The sequence below is a fragment of the Aythya marila genome (assembly GCF_965140915.1).
Source record: "Aythya marila genome assembly, chromosome: 7".
NCBI classification, from domain to species: domain Eukaryota; kingdom Metazoa; phylum Chordata; class Aves; order Anseriformes; family Anatidae; genus Aythya; species Aythya marila.
The window spans coordinates 6,704,908-6,722,624 of record NC_139048.1 but is presented as its reverse complement, the minus strand read 5'-3'; the positions used below and the strand labels follow the sequence as shown (position 1 = coordinate 6,722,624).

General features: G+C 42.2%; 1 protein-coding gene across 1 annotated transcript in view; it reads right to left on the bottom strand.

The window, feature by feature from the left end:
• RAB11FIP2 (RAB11 family interacting protein 2) overlaps positions 1 to 4,998 on the bottom strand; it is a 36,833-nt gene extending 31,835 nt beyond the window's left edge. Inside the window, exon 1 of the mRNA XM_082764206.1 lies at positions 4,212 to 4,998. Coding sequence (XP_082620332.1) covers positions 4,212 to 4,564 — 353 coding nt within the window. The 5' untranslated portion in view covers positions 4,565 to 4,998. The remainder of the gene's footprint in view (positions 1 to 4,211) is intronic.
• Between the last annotated feature and the right edge of the window lie 12,719 nt (positions 4,999 to 17,717).

The window sequence follows — 17,717 nt, the reverse complement described above, 5'->3', positions numbered from 1 at the left end:
ATCATCATTTAAATTTAACTGCAAGAGCAAAAGAGGTGCATTTGTTCTAGGATAGCAGGCCAAAAAAAATGCAACGTATTTACCAGTATGAATAAAAAGGAAAAATGCCATGGGATTTTACTGGAAAAAAAAATAAACTATGGCAGAAATCTAAGATCAGAAGAATTATGTTCAATGTACCTCCAATGAAGCCGTATCTCCCAGGTTTCTCAAACAGTTAAATAAACTCACTAAAAACTCCAGACATCTGGAGCCTAGTTTCAAGCCTGGAGAAATGAACAGAAAGAGTAAAAAGCGCCTGCCCATTCCTAATTACAGCAGAGTCGCCAGAGAGTCAAATTTACAAAGCTACCACAATGCGATGGGCATTATTTTTATTTTATTTCCATAAAGGCAGAAAGAAAATGAACTAGGATCCTGCAGATGCTTTGGCTGAGGTCTCTGGAAGAAACCTAGCAAATGACCATCTGAGCAGCATCTGGATCTAACTGTTCCAGGAATTTTCACTTTTAAGAAATTGAAAAATCATCAGTTTAGGAAGAAAAAGGACATTGCATGATGGTGCATACAGAACTTTCACTATTAAATTATACTAAATCGTTGCTTTGTTTCATTAAACCCTGTGTCACAGCAAGTTTCTTGGAACACCAGACATGCAAATCTTACCGTGAGGCCTCTGCCTAAAAACTTCACTGCATGAAGTATTTTTCTTAAGGTGTCAAAAGCAACAAACAAAAAACATTATACATAAAAAAGGATTATTTTTCTCTAGCGTGTTTTTCAAGCTGCAGTGAATATGTAAAAGGTACCTCTTCCCAATTATCAAATATTAAATTTAAAAAAAAAATACAAAAAGCTGAACGTCACACACCCTGTACTCTTCCTAGGAATTCAAAATCAGCTGGTAGCCTTCACTTCTCATACCTCCTTACTAAAAAAGCACTAGGGAATTGCTGACAGGGTTCAGCATTGTGTAGAATATTAAATATCTTTTTTGCAATACCCTGGTGACTCTTGAGTCTGTCTCTTACAGCACCATATGTACAGCTGTGTTGGAAAGAGGAAGCTATTAAATATATTAAAAAGTAGAAATATTACCAATAGACACTTCATCAAATAACTGGATCTCATTCATCCCCAAACAAAGCAAGAAATGTTAAGGTTACATCAACATAAGAAAATAACTCTGGATTTAATAACACCACAAGCCTGTTGAACATATTTGAAAGTAAAAACATTGCTTAATAAAACAGATTAGTGTTTCTGAAACAATGAATATAGCTTTCAACCATCAAATGCTTCGGTAATAAAGACATTGGACTCGGTCTTGAAAGGTACTGGATATCTCAGTTCCCACACCACAGTCACGGCTAGATGGTCTTCAGGTCCAAATATATCACCCTCAGTTTACTGCCAACTTCGGACTCGGAATATTTTGTATCAAAAAGGATTTAATAAAAGAAAAAAAGAAAGAGAAAGCATTTTTTTGAGATCACATTTGTGAGTATTTTCTTGAAAGTTTGCCCCCCTCTCACATACACATTCAAATATTTCATCCACATCTCCAGCTAACGCTTATGGGAAACAGCAACAGCAGACATGCATTCACGAAGGCATAAAGGAGACGACCACAATAACATTTCAAAAACATCTAAATGCTTAAGGACCACGTTATTTTTTTTTTTCCAAAATGATTTTCCAAGGGACACATTTTTTTTGGTTTCTAAGCATATTAAGACCACAATAAGAAACTGGATTTTCAATGGCTCCTACCTCGTAAGAGTTTAAATCAGCAGTAAGAGAGCACGTGCTGCCAAAACTCCAAGCAACCATCTAGCTGCGCTTTTACACGCAAGACTTTTACAAGTAGGGCTGTTAGGCTCTAGAAGCCTAACACCCATCAGCTTCTAATAAGATTTGTAATCTTAAATGCTCAAGTAACTCCTGAAAACAGGACTTAGGCTGTTTGTAAAAGTTTCCCGACGGGCCCCTGTCTGGTGAAGCATAGCTCACAGGCAGCACAGAGCGCTCTCAGGAGCCCTCGCGTTTTCAGTGGTGGTCTGGGGAAGCATCGCTGCACGTTTACGTAGCAGGAGTTCTTCTCTCACACTTCAGAGAAAGAAATGAAAGAACAACGAACACATATGAAACCGGGCTAAGCACAACTTCACGTAAAAAGTACTGGCAGGATCTGAATATTTATTGAATTGACAAGGACTATGTTAATTTTGCCAGTTATAAATTCTTGAGATAATTTTTTAACACTCCAAAACTATTTTTACTAAAATTGATGCAGAAGTGTCTGGATCCCCAAAGGGAAACAGGTTTTCTTATTCACAGTAATACATGAATAATTTACATATTTTCCTCCAGTTTGTGAATACATATTTTTATCTAGTTTGACAAAGTTTTCACATTTAGTAGCATTTTTATGTCATCCATTCACCTTTTTCTTGCAGAGCAGCTAGGTGTTTAACCTAAAGCAGTTGTCTACTGACTTTCAAGATAATTATGGCTGATGATTAAAAGAATATTTAAGATCCCTGTCTGAAGAACACTGAAACTTTTTGAACCAAGTGTAAACAGAAATTAAGACCCTAAGGCTAGAGGCATTAACATGTATTGCAAAAAGATAACTGTACCGCTACTGGTTTTGCCTTATCTTTTTAAGATAAGCAATTAAAAGGTGTATTACTTTGCACTACAGACCCACAACAGATTCTTTATGGACATGTTGTTCCCTGTTATATGGCTAGTGAACATACTGCTTTGTTAAAAATTCAGTTAAAAAAAACAAACACAAAGCAAAGACAGCTTTGACCTGTCTTTGGTGCTCCTTCAACCTCAACCACCATTCCACATAAGCAGAACCAGGTTTTGAGATGGTTTTCAGGCTGTGATCAACAAGATCTGGCTAGTGTTGCTGCACTGACTGCCGCCTCCAACTGTCTGCTCCGACTCTGCTGGAGGTTGACGCCTCCAGAGCACAGTCAGCAAAAGACAAACGATGCCAGAGTCTTAGTCACTTTGATGCAAAGTCCACCACCTCACCATAAACCACCACCTCTAGCAGGATACCTCTAACAGAAGAACTGCCTAACTTTGGTTTTACCAGCTGAGGTTTGGGCACGGGTTTCTTTCTACTCTACTGAAGAGAGAGGAGGGAAGAAAGACTTCTGGGGCAGGAACTTCTTAACTGCTGCAGAACATCTTTGACCACTCACAGCTTGCTTAGAGGTCTCCATGCTGTTCTCGTACTACTCCTGTGCGACAAATCTAGCTAAACCAAACACAAATAATTTAGTCATAGGCATGCTAGCAGTACACTTACACCTCTACAGTTATTCCCGTACACTTTGAATGATAAATCAATGAATCACACTGGCACCAGACATCTTGGTACAACCATTCCCTCACTAGAGATGCTAACAATTTTACTAGTTTTGTTAAAAAACAGACTCACAAGAACAGTTACATGCATTTACTGTTAAGTCTAATAAACTGCTATGATGCTTTTTTAAATTATATTTTTATTTTTTGCATTCTAGTGAATTTGCTGGCAAACAACATTTTTACTTGAAAAGTATTCTGTAGCTAATAATGGAGGCTACTACAATGGCAGAAATTTCTCTTCTGTCTTCTCCGTAGAGGCCTGCTTGCAGGATCACGGCCTAAGACTAAACAGGATCAGAAAAGTACCATACTGCTGTGGGAAACCTTCATTAAGTCACAGTTCATTAACCACTAAAACATAAATATAAAATATTTAAAGACACATGGTTGGAGCGATCGGAGAAAAACATTTTTAGAGGGAATGACACCAGGCTTCAGAGTGTGAGTCTCAAACAGGTACAAGCTGAACGGGGATTCTGCCTTTAGCAGAACAGAAAAAAAGAAATCATTAGAAAAACAGACTGTAATGAGCTCATGTTGCACACAATAATCTGTCAAAAAGTGTTAATGTTATTGACAGCCCTGCCCTGCGCTGGGTGACCACTATGATTACAGTAAATTTCTCTTTGGAAGAGGTCAGTCCCCACTGACATAACTGTATATGCCTGGGGCTTTGAACGCACCATAGAAGAAAGAAATGTCCTAATTTCGTTTCAAAATTCCTTAATCACGAGGCTTCTATTTCCCATCCCCCCTCCAAAGCGCGTGCACACAAGTTAAAACGAGAAAACAAACAAAACCAAAGAACCGTCACTCACTCTGTTTTCCTCCTTTGCTTGTCCTCAAATATATCGTTCAGGCTGATCGCCACCTGGCCCAAAAACTTGTCCAGCCCCACCAGCGACCTGTGCATGACAATCAGGTACAGGATGTATCTGTCTGGGTTCTCCTGCATGAGTAATCCGGGCAGCTCGAAGGAGGCCTCCTCTTTCCATACCGGATCCAGGGTCTTCTCGGCTACCGAGGTGGAGTACTTCTCCTTGCCCAGCTGGATGATGGTGTACGCGTCGTTGGTGCCACCTTTGCCTTTGGGCTTCAGCCCTTTGGCTTGAAGCACCGTGACTTGCACGTGAGTTGGGAACCACTTCTGGGCTTGCTCTGCCAGCATCATCTTCCAAGCAGCAACACCCGGGGGGCCGCGAGCCTCCGGCAGGGCACTTCCAGCACCGACACCTGTCAGCCTCGGGGCGCTCCCCAGCCACTTCTCCCTACGCCTGGCACCCCCCGGCCCCCGCCAGCCCTACCGGCGGCTCCATCCGTCCTATTCCCGTCCCCTCCACGGCCCCCAGCTTCTCCCGGGGCCGCCCGGCGCTGCCCGGAGCCCGGCTCCCCGCCCGCCCGCTGCCGGCCGGCCCCGCCGCCCGCAGGGCATCCCCCGGCCCCGGGCCCGCCTCAGCCGCTCCCCCTTCGCCCGGGCCGGGCTCCCCGCAGGCCTCCCCCGGCCCCTTACGGTGTCGGTGCTGCCGGAGGGCGGCGGGCAGAGCCGCGGGGCCGGCCCCGCCGCCGCCTCCTCAGCCTCTCGCCGCGCTCCCCCCGGCCTGACGGGCCTGGCGGGCCGGCTCCGCCGCTTCCGCCTTCCCCATGCTGCCGGCGGCGGCGGCGGTCAGAGGGCAGAGGGCAGGGTTCGCCCCCTCCCCGCCGCCACAGCCACCGCCACAGCCGGGCGGTGCCTCCCCTTCTCCTTCCCCACCGGCCGTGGCTGGGCTCTGAGGAGCTCTTCACCCGCATCCGCCCGGGGAAGGCTCCTCACGGGGGCTGAGGGGGAGCAGGGCTCGCAGGTCGGCCCCAGCCCGGCTTGTCCTGGTGTAAGCTGCCTGAGGAAACCCTGGAACTTCTGCTGGTTTATTTTTTTTCCTTCCTACCCCACCCTGACAACCGTATTTAACTTAAATGAGGAAGCAAAGATAGCCGGCAGAGGTTTTGAGGACACAGTTCTGTTAACACACCTGGAGTCAATGGGTGTTTGTGCAAATGCCCCTGTAAGCAGAGTCACAGGCATTAACTTCACTTCTGAAAAAACAAAAACAAACAAACAAACAAAAAAAAAAACCACCAGAAGCCCACACTCAATATCAGTTGCCAGGGTCTATATCCCACCCATGTAAACCACAGCAAGCGGAGAAATCAGCAGCCCAGTCAGATAATACTTCATCCACCACCCCTCACTCACGAGTCCCTAGCCCGTGGCCCACGGGTTAGTGAGCAACAAAAGCTAGGGAGACCTTCTCCTGCTGCGCTGAGCTACAGGAAATTAAAAAGTTAAAGTTGAAGGCCATTAGGGAGAATAAAGTATGATGCTGCCCACAACACGTAACGCTGAGCGAGTTATTGTCCAGGGTCAGAAAAGGTTGGGGATCGCTGGTCTGCACACAGTCATTAGTTTCCCTTTACAAGCTGAGCCTAGGCTCACGTTATCTCTATCAGTTTAAATAACTACTTGGATGACCCTTAAGTTTTGACTGTGAACTGGATATTTGTCTGCATGCTCTGATAATTAATGCGGTGCTGGCATGTCGTTCCTCTTCCTCACTGTATCTGCTTTCTGTTCATGTTGGAAGATAGTCCAGTTGGAAATGATAACTCCAGAACATTTCTTGGGATCCTACTTAGACAAAAGCATGTAACTGAGTTGTCTAGGGTAGCAGTTTCTTGAAGAGTATGAACGCCATCACTCCAAATGTCCCCCACTGCCTCCTCCTTTACCCCTGCTGTTATTGCTGAGCGCGATGCTGTAAGGTATGGGACATCCCTTTGGCCAGCCTGGGCCAGCTGTCCTGGCTGTGTCCCCACACAGCTCCTGGTGCACCCCCCAGCCCAAGACTGGCTGAGCAGAAAGTCCTTGCGTCTGTGTAAGCACTGCTTTGCAACAACTAAACATCAGTGTTTTATCACCACTGTTTTCATCAAAAATCCAGAATACAACTTCATTTGAGCCTCTACAAAGAAAATTAACTCTATCCCAGAAAAAAAGAAAACAAAACACACATGACAAAATCCACCCCTTATTCCACACTGCTTAAGCCATGCTCAGGTCCCACACTTTCCTATACATCCTCATTAATCACCACTCTTCAATTAACACACCGATATCATTCCCTTAGTCTGTAGACCACCCCTGGGATGTCCATAAAATGTCCACAGGTTTTTTTTTCAGTCCATGACTTAGCTTCTCTGGTATGGTGGTTGCTCAAGACAGAAGAAGCAGTATGTTGTGTGAAGTTACTGGACACCAAAGCCAGCTCGGGTCAGGTCACTTGCTGCGCTGCTTGTGAGGCTAATCCTCCTACATTTCAAGTGGCTCCTGCTATAGTACTTCCCATAATATGCAACTCAGAGTTACAGTAATTTAAAGATTTATCCATCAAAATCTCCACCCTTGGTCCCTTTGGACCAGACTACAGGGTTTAAGATTGCAAAGAATTCCTCCCCTCGCCCCTGCTCCAGCCTGGACTTATGTTATGCATTGGCCACAGTCCTTCAAGAGGTACCTGCTCCAGCACGGCCTTTTCCATGAACCACAGTCCCTTCAGAGATCTACCAGCTTTGTAAGCACTGCTCAGCAACAACTAAAATATCAGTGTGTTATTAACATTATTTTTCTCCTAAATTAAAACAAAAACAAACATACCAGCCACTATGAAGAAAATCAATTCTATCCAGCTGAAACCATGACAATGAGATACCATTGATCAAATTAAGGCTGCACATCAACTCTTTGGGATGAATCACCTTCACCCCTCATCTGGAAATTGCTTGCCCTCCTCTCCAGCTGCCAGTGTCCCCTAAGATCCTTTGGTTTCTTTCCCAAATGTGTCACAATAAGTTTTTAACAAAGTTCCCAGGCAGAATTGATGTGCTTGAGGATGGTGTAGCAATATTTAAGACAAATGGCTGGAAGAGTGTGGAAGGATAATGATAAAAGTGTTCTGCAGGAGGCTGAGGCAATGGGGATAAAACACTGGGGAACCAGTAAGGCACATTTAAATCGCATTATTTCTTAAATGAATTTTACCACATACAACTTCTGTTTTAATGGAGTATTCTTCATTGCATCAAATCTAAACCAAGCATGATGCAATTGTCAAATCAAAACAAGAAATGAATTTTAGGTAGGCAGAATGTATTTATTTAATCAGAAATTTAAGTCAGAAATCATGTTTTGCATGCTGTGTCATAGAAAAAGTTTTATGAGCTCTTACAGCAGGCAGGATTTGTGCTTTTTCCTTGAATTTTATTGGTATTCTATTTTTTCATCACATCAGATCTTTCTGAATTGGGACTAGCTTGAATACATATGCTTGCAGCTGAACAGGGGAAGAGGAAGATGAAGGAACTTTTGTAACTCGGCCTAAAATACACCAACACAACACACAGTCTGCTGTTCCTGATTTAAAAGTCAGTGACAGATTATTAGCCCTATTCTCCTTGTCCACAACCTGGCATGTGAGAACGACAGAGGGAAGCCTTTCTCCCCGTCATTTCTCTCCCTCTCTCTGTTCATCTGGCGGAGCAGGCAGTGGGGACCTCTCAGCTCCCCCACTCCCATGAATCAGAGTGAATTTTGTTCAAAGGTGCACCAGATATAATTTATTCCCTCTTATAGCCCTCCAGGGTCAAGTTGCAATCCAGCCTTTTGATTCCATCCTCTTTGGAATAGGGACATTGTCTTCTTGAATGTAACGTGCAATATAAATGACAAAACATCTCAGTTAAATAATGATATCTCCAGCAACACAGCATCCCCTGACACTATGTTAGAGCATTAATCCAGAAACGACTCAGATTCCCATTTACTAAACCACCGCCACCACTCAGTGGCTGCATGCACTGTAGGTTTTGCTCATCACTGTCCATGATTCACTGAGTATCACACTAGAAAAATCCATTTTGTTTTCTATGCGCGGCTTTGGTGACGAGACTGTACTGTTCCTTCACTTTTGCTTTTCCTCCATGTTGAGACCAAGCATTGTGGGTGCAGGACAAACAGTGTAGGAATATCCGTGGTCATTAAGATTAAATATGTTGCCTTAGCAGTACAGTGGGAATGCTAATGAGGATGACTAATCTTTGAGAAACCCTTTTTTCTGCCTGAATTTGAAGCGGCCACTAACCAAACAACAGTTCATGTGGGGAAGGATACTATGACGCTGAGGGGTGATGGATAAATTCTCTTGTCACTGTCTTTTTGCTGATTAGAATAAGCAGGCAAAAATAGATACAGGAGAAGGAAAGTCCTGGGACTCTGGAAGAGATAATTAACACTCAAATGCCTCTTGGGTAAAGAGAGGCGTTTTCCTTAGACTGTGTTTTTGGCAAGATCTGCAATTCGTGCTTGCTCGTGAAAAGAGCTCATCTTTTTATGTGTCAAGGTCATCACGTTCCTTCCTCTAGTTAGCTCATGTCACTAAAATGCATCTTAGTCATAAAAAGCTGTTTATTTTGAGTGGTTTATTTAGGAAGGAATTACAAAGTGGACTGAAGATGAGGGAAGGGGCGTTACCTCAAAAAGAGGAGGTGCAGGAGCAGTCAGGACAGGACAAATAGTGCAAATCAGAACCATAGAAGCCTTTCTGAGACCATCAGTTCAAGCTTTGATGGCTTTTTTTCAACAGCAAGAGTTCTGGCCTTGCATTTCTCAGCTGTCTTCCTTCAGCCCTCCACTGGGAAGAGGGAGTTAGGGGAGAAGAACAAGGCAGAGAACGATGCAAGAGCTACCAGGCTTCCTCAAAGCAAAATCATTTTTAACACAATGTAGCTCTCAAGGGAGATATTTTTGAATGCAAGCTCCAAGCATAACGTTTTAAGCTCAAAAATCTTTAAAAAAGAACTGGAAGAAAAGACATGATTGAATATACTCAGAATAAGTGGACTTGGACAGAAAACAAGGTACAATGATGAGAGAGTTTAAAAAGCGATTATCACAGAACAACAGTGGATATCTACAGTGTATTTAACATGGAACCTTAATCCTCATGTGTGCCATCTATCTCTATTACACATTCTTCCAAGCATTTCTGGCCCAAAAGATCAGCTTTTTACTTTTTTGTGTTTTCATTTTTAAAAAAGGGTATTCCAAGAATTACGGTGGATTTTTGTCAGTTTCAGTAATTTGAAATTCCCTCTCCACTCTCATTACTGAGCCAATGGTACATCTGATTAAACATCAGGCTTGATATTCTGGCTGCCCTTGCACAAGAAAAGGCAAGAAAATCTTTTAGCCTACTCTGCTCCGAGGCTGTTCGATCCTCTGCTTTTCATTTCCAGCTACATACTTGCTAAAGAGGATCAGAGCAGTTTACAGTGGTAAACTGGAGCAGATAATCTGGTGATTTAATTTCTCCCTGACTTCTATTTATGAAGTAGGAAGCTTTTCACCTTTTTTTTTTTTTTTTTTTTTTTTTTTTTTTTTTAAATGCTATCTCTTCTTTGAAATTATTTGCTGAATGGTTCTTTGTTGGCAGATCTCGGGTGAGGTGTTTGTTTTGAACATTATGCAGTTGTGAGGCACAGGCTAGTTTTGTCTAGACATGCAGCAAGCTCCTGCTTTCAGCCTAGACGACTAACTTTCAGTAGCTGTTGCAACTGTCCAGATTACACATTTACTGGAGAGACTATGCAAATTTTTGAGACTGAACACAGTTGTTTGTTAACTTTATCTTAGCTTTTGTTATTGTTTCAATTACTGACTTCTTCAGGAATTCAGCAGAATTAATTGATTGCAGAAATCAGATTGCTGGGCTCAAACCCACCACAGTGAATTGGAAAGTTTTTCTCATGCTACTGTTCCTGTCTGCTCTCTTGGTTTGAGAAAAACAATAAACCGTTAAGCTGAATGCATTTTGATGGAAACATTGAAAGCTAGGTGAACATATGCATCGTGTTTCTGGTCTGAACACAAACATTGCATCCCCAAATATGGGGATTCCTGGTTTTCTGAGGCTGGATGAGGTAGGCAATGTCCCGCTTGGCACAGTCCCTTTTACTTTTCACCTTCACTCTTATGGCCAGTCTCCTCCAGATCTCATCCTTCAGCTCCCTTTGGCCTCAACAGGAGGGATGAATCTTCCTATAGCTCTCAACAGCCATACACATGCTTTCTTGCTGGTTTGAAGCTCTCAGGTACTGCCACTGTCATTGCTTCTGTGCCTTTCTCCTCTGTCACCAGGGTTTTTCCTCCTCTTTGCTTAGGATGTAGCTTCTGTCTTCCCTACCTCATTCTTCACTGGTACACGAAGGATCGCATGACAAATAGCAAAGTAAGAGTGTGCATAAAGAAGGGGGTGAAGGATTGAAATCAGGCAAATACACATTGAATTTTCCATTTTTTTAATTAAAATCTGGTAATCTGATATAAAACTATTCAACCAGAAATCTGGAGTAACAGTTACACTAGAATAAGTAGAATATTGGACTTGAAATAAACACCAGGTAACACTAAGAATGTTGGAACCATCATCTTTTTCATTCATTTTTTGTTGAACTTCTTTCACAGCCTTTCAGCAGCTTCATTAGTAGCCTTCCAACGGTGAGGGTGACAGGGCATTGGAACAGGCTGCCTAGGGAGGTTGAGGAGTCTCCTTCTCTGGACATATTCAAGGCCTGTCTGGACGCCAACCTGGGCAGCCTGCTCTGAGGAGGGGACCAGGACCAGGGACCAGCTGAGAATCCATGTAAGTAACGTCACTGAAAACAGACAAGGTGAAGGAAGTCCTCAAGCTCCCCAACACAAAACAACTGTAGAACCCAGGAACACTTACCTGCCATCTTCTGAACTTGAGTCACTGCCAAACTACTTCACGGGGAAGTAGCACCACCAGGGTTTTCCTGTTCTGAAAAGTCACCACCAATGTAACTAGCTCACAGAGTCTCAAAAACTATTTCACAGAGATGGTAGAGAACCTGAAGAAAAAGCAGCCTACTGGGGAACACTGAGTTGGGATGGGGGAGAGAAACAGGAAAACGAAGCCTGTAGTTCGAGACAGAGACAGTTTAGTAAGTGATGCACAATGCAATTGCTGACCACCCGCTGACCAATGCCCAGCCTATCCCCGAGCAGACGGCCCCCCCATCCCAGCTAGGCACCCCTATCTATTGTTTAGCATGATGCCAGAGGGTATGGAATATCATATCCCTTTGGCCAGTTTGGGTCAGCTGTCCTGGGTCTGTCCCCTCCCAGCTCCTGCTGCACCCCCAGCCTGCCCAGTGGCAGGACAGAGTGAGAAGCTGAAACGTCCTTGGCTTGGTGTAAGCACTGCTCTGCAACTATTAAAACATCAGTGTGTTCATCCTAATCCACAACATAGCACCCTACCAGCTCCTAGGAGGAAAATTAACTCTATCCTAGCTGAAACCAGGACAGCTGTTTTCTGTCAGGTCATGGGAAGAAGATTGGCTGGCTTGGGGGAGCTTCTGTACACATGGCTTTTAGGCTGCACCCAAACTGTTCCTCTAGATCTCGAAGTCTGAAGATGGCTGAGTGGTTAGAAAGCTGCCTGGCAGAGAAGGGCCTGGGAGTATTGGTTGATAGTGGGCTGAATATGAGCCAGCGGTGTGCTCAGGTGGCCAAGAAGGCCAACAGCATCCTGGCTTGTATCAGAAGCAGTGTGGCCAGCAGGGCTAGGGAAGAGATTGTCCCCCTGTACTCGGCTCTGGTGAGGCCGCACCTCGAGTACTGTGTTCAGTTTTGGGGCCCCTCGCCACGAGAAGGACATGGAGATACTCAAGCAAGTCCAGAGACATTGTGGTGTAGAGGTATAATTTCAGTTCACACCTGAAGACATTCTTCTCACTACAGTTAAGACCCACAAAGTGCCAAAAAATAAATAAATAAATAAATAAATATATCACACACACATACACACCAAAAAAAAAAAAAATGTATTTTCAAATTAGTATTACGTGTTGGCATTATTTACTTGTCTGATCTTGCATTCAGGGCTTGATCTATGTGGAGGGGAACATGTAATGCCATGCAAGGTTGTTTGGTTGTATGACTGACAACAGAACTTTAATAGTTTGAACTGTTTGTATAGAAGCAAAATACAGAGGAGTACACTATCCCCAAGGGAAACGTAGAAAACTGCCTGTTGCTTCTCAGGTTTAGTTTTCCCTTAAAAGGTGTAAGCATCTGTTAAGGTGTATGAGAAGGCGTAATCAGCTGTTTGAGTACAATTCTTATGTATACATGAACATTTTCTTCTCCAGTTTCCAACTTGGAGTGCAACACTTTTCATCATACTCTTAGATCAGGACTCTGATTCTAACCATGGTTCCTAGTGCAGGGAACTTTTCCAGACAAGAGAGAAGCAAACCAGTCCTCCCTGCTTTGAATGAGATGGAGATAGCAAACAAATGTAAAAGAAGAAAATAAACCTGTGGGAATGTTTTCCAAGAATTGTCATAGTCCAAAAGCTTTAAATTGGTTCAATCCCTGAAAGTTAATTAGTGTAAACTCAGGTTGCATCACTGAACTTGAAGCAGTAGGATAGACTTGCACCATTGCAGAGCCTCAGTCACAGATTAAATTGCCATTGCCTCTAACTCTATGCAAGAACGAAAGAGAAAAGCACACCTTTCGACTTTGTCAGCTAATGGCAGACCTAGAGAGAAAAAAAAAAAAAAAGTTATTTAAAAAGTAATGTTGTTTTAAGGCATTTCACCACATCTGTAATATTTGGTACTAAGCAGACAACAAATGAAAGGGAAGAGGAAACAGTAGAAGGTACTTGCATGGCCTTAATTCACGTGGCAATTGACAACAAGAACAACTTGCAATGATTTCAAAGTGCCTTCCACCATTCACCCTTGGGACTCTCGGGACCAGGACGGACTCTGGGGACCAGATATTCTCCCCCTCTCCCTGCCACACATAACTCTCCTACCTCTCAACATATTTGTGCATGACATGCTTTAGGATTTCTTTAACCTTTGACAAAACCTGAAGTGCATTCTGGAGACATACCAAGAAGAACGTGCTCGTCTGAACATCCCAAGGATAGTCGAAGCTTTGGAAGGCTACCAATGTTGAGGCTATAATTAGACTATAATTAAACTTGCCAGTCATCCAGATTTGACCCAAACTGCCTGTGTCTCAAGATGTTAGGTGTCTGGGTTGGACTTCAGTTCAGTTTTATAAAACCATGGAGACACCTAGCTCTCAGCAGCTTTAGCTTAAGCTGTAGGCAGGCAAATCATTCTTTTTTTTTTTCCCCCCTTCTTCTTCTTCCCTGTCAAAGCATCCCTATTGTGCAAACTCCTCATGCACTTCTAACATAAAATACCTACAGGATACCTCAGGCACACCAAAAGGCCATGGTCTTGTCCGAGACCTGCAAGGATTCACATTGCCTTCAGGCAGACCTCCACATGGGATGGCACCAGGCACGTGCAGTCCCTGAGAGTTCGATTCAGATTTGATTTCCCTTTGGTTCTCCTAAAATGTAATAGAAACCTCCACGTGAACTCTTAGGGAAGCACCCATTCAAAAGAGACAGAAACACAAACTGAGGGTCAATCTAAAAAATTGCATTGGAAATAGAAATTGCCTATATGATATCTGTTTTCAGACCTAAATATGCACATTCTTTTCTTGTTTGCAGTACATATCTAATGCTTTTGGGTTGCAAACAACTTCTATGCATTGGAACTAGACATAAAAATAACATAAGGAGAGTCACAGATAATTTTGCCATCTCTACAGAGAATATATATAAATTTTTTGCACTTGACAGAAACTAAGAAGTGTTAGCAATATAAATAAATGACTTAAAAATTATGACCTTTCCTATTGAACTAGAAGAAGGAAAAGAAAAAAGAACATGAATAGATTTTTACCGTTGTCTGAGTATGAGGTTTGTTTAGAAGTATTTTTTCTGGGTTTAAATATATTATGCCTTCATTCTCTCTTTATAGGTCTCCAAGGATCTCAGAGACCATTACCTCAGAAATTATCCCAAAGTTATCAACTGTCAAGGAGAACCTCAGCAAATACCATAAAATTATGTCCCCAAAAAAGTTTTTAACAACTGGAATTCTGACCTTATCAACTTCTTTCCCCTTGTTTACAAGACCTAAACGTTCAACATTAATAGGCTGCCACTTGAGACTGGGTAAAAGTAACTTATTTGCAGATACATTAAACTCCACTATTGCTTTGTGTACTAAGCTTGTAGTTACTGCAAGATGGTGAAGTATCTACCCACCTTAAAGCAGAAACCATGTGCTGCTTGAAAGAATGAAAAGAACCTTCCTTCTTAAAGGTTGGTCTTCTTAACAAAAACATGTTTAAACTCATTCCCAAGACTCTTTCCCAGACTTAGCTGCCCCCCAAAGCTTCTTCCCAGAAACTTTCTCCTACTAAAGGCCTATCCCATGTCTCTTCTGTTGTTGAAGGGTCTAATGGGATCCACCTGCACCACTGAGTCAACTATGATTAATCTGCAGTTAACTGCAGGGTCTCAACACCTCCGATCCGTTGGTAACAGGAGAATCCTTATTCCCTGATGATACTAGGGGAGAAAATAGTAGTAATAATAATAAAAGAAAAGTAAAATAAAATAACGTAGCATAAAATATTTTAGGAAGGAAATTTTATATATTTGCTAGAGTTTGATTTAACATGTATCCTTTTCAAGCCTTGATAAACCAAGACGTGTATTTTCTAACTCTTCATCCCATGTCGCAGAGCTGGTATAAATCTCAGAATGATATTTGTCATTTTGGGAGAGTTTTTTTCGCTTGCTGTGTTGATGAATAGTTCAGATTTTATATCATCATTGCCTTCTAGCAATATAAATTTCAATTTGGCTTCAGCAAGATCTTAATATAAATATGTGATTAGAAAAGGAGTCTGAATTAAATCGCTGTAGTTAAGTTTTATGTGCATTAAATGTATGTACTCCAAGCACTCTTCTCCAGTGTTGCTTACAACCCTCTTTTCTTTGAAGCATGGTTTATTCTTAGAAAACTCAAGCTGCTCCTAAAATTCTGCTCCCAGTAAGAGACAAATTAGATAAAAGCAACTTATTGAGAGAAGAGAGCTTACAGAACTCATGCAAATAGACATAGAGTGCTGCTTGACAGCCTTCTATGCTATTTTTTTTTTTTTTGTAAGAATTGTCCAACACTCAGACATATAACAGATAAAATTTCACTTTTCCAAGATATCTGTACTGCATCTTCCCAACACCAAAAGTTGGAAGGATTGTGAGGGCTATGGGAATACTGCAAATTTATTTTGGCACTGCCTAGTGCTTCAAACATCCTGGAAATCAGCACTGGATATGTTCTCATAGTCTAGATGTAAATTAGCCATATGTGCATTAGTGGCGTTATTTACAGATTGAATTGTGCAACTATACTTAGGGCCTTAGATAAATTATTTGTATATTGGGTCCAATTTTTGCTGTCATTTACAGTAATATAAATCTAGGATCACTCCACTGAAGTCAGTGGGGTAATTATTTTGAACTTTCTCCAGTGTGACTGAGAGCAGAATTTAGCTTCTGATTAGCATTTGCAGCTCTGAAGCCTTTTTCCCTACACTAAAAGTCTACTGAGAAGTCTACTCTGTCAGTTGTGTTCACTATTGCTTTAGAAATGTGCTGAGACTTTATCTCAGTCTGAAAGCAGAGCCATGCCATCAGATTTAGTTCTTTTTGGAGTAAATAAAAATGAAAATTGTTACCCTGTTTTACAATCTCTTGTTGGATATATACCTTTGTCTTCTTTGTTTCTAATACAGGAATTTCCATGAAAGTTTGTCATTGGAGCTATAACTGGTTGAGCCTCACTAATGAAGTCATAATTAACAGCGTTAGAATACAGGGGCCACCCTCTGAGCTTCTTCACCCAACACTTTGAATGGACCTCATGTTAGCAAGTGATATACTTCCTTACTTTGACCTTTGCCTTAAGCTTTTCAATGTATCTTCATGGCTTAAGCCAGTGGTGCTCCCTTTTTCCCATTTATATTTGACAGCATCTTCTATCTACCTGTGAAAATGTGGTGAATACAAGTAAAACTCCATCTGCTAGAAAAATAGGAAATCAAAGATGAAACACATCAGTCTCGATAGAAAAATAGGAACCATGCTAACACATCAGCAACTGTTCCCTAGAAACACTCTCGCTGATGTTGGAGTAAATAGGATTGTCCGTATAAGAACACAGATGTCTCATCATCCAGCAACACATGATGCTAAGACATACCAATGTTGGATGCAACTTTTTAACTGTGGTTCAAAGCTCATGTAAGAGAAACACACTGGGATACTGGTTATATCTTTTTCAACTCAGTATTTCTAATGAGAAGAAGATGTCTGAATGTATTTTATGTAGGTCATAATCATTTGAAAAAATGCATTAGCAGGCACAGGTCTTGTAAGTGATTTTAAATCATCTCCATATTTTGTTTTCCTTCAGCTTCTCCTTTGTTTCTTTGCTTCTGCTCAAACTCATTTTTCTCTAACCCATATTACTACAACAGCATGTTTACCTTCATTTGCAGTGCTAGAAAAGGCTGTATAATTAGACGCTTCATTTTGGCCATCAGATGTTCCAGCTGACTCATTTATCTCATCTGGATTTTGTGCAGTGTCCTGCCACTACCTGGGTCCTTACATTCTATTTTATAAGCCTCAAAATGCTTTCAAAAATAATTTCACTTTTGAATTTTTGAATATGGTTTGGATAAGGTTTGAGGAGAACAGGAACAGAACGATTACTGTTTACTTATTCTGTGTGTGTAACATCTCATCATAGATGAATCCTTAAGGAAGGATCCTCACAGATTAAACATTCTAACAACAAAATGTCAGGTGATAAACTTTAAGTAATGTATGTACTCTTCATGTTGGACAGTCCATCACTGCAGAGTGTACTCAAGAGCTGAGGATGCCTACTGGTCCGTTCCCCTCTGAGGGCAGTCCAGGCATGGAGGGCATCAGGAGGGAAAGTTCTTAGTGCTGTGGGCCAAGTTAGGCACTGGTGACAGAGCTTCCCAGAGTGTTGGCCTTGCTTGAAGAGGGGACCATTTGGGACATAGGTTTCAGTGTGGTTCATATACTGGCTTTGATTTTGCCAACGAGTTCAACCAGGTAAAACTGGACTGACCGCCACACATCCTTGGTCATGGGGATCACCATGATTAACAAACCTTTCCTGGCCACAGTGCCTCACCTGGAAATCCTGCGCCCAGCCCAGTTCATAGATCAAGCAAATGTTTCTCCTCACATCAAAGTTATCCAGCCTTGACCTAAAAGCTT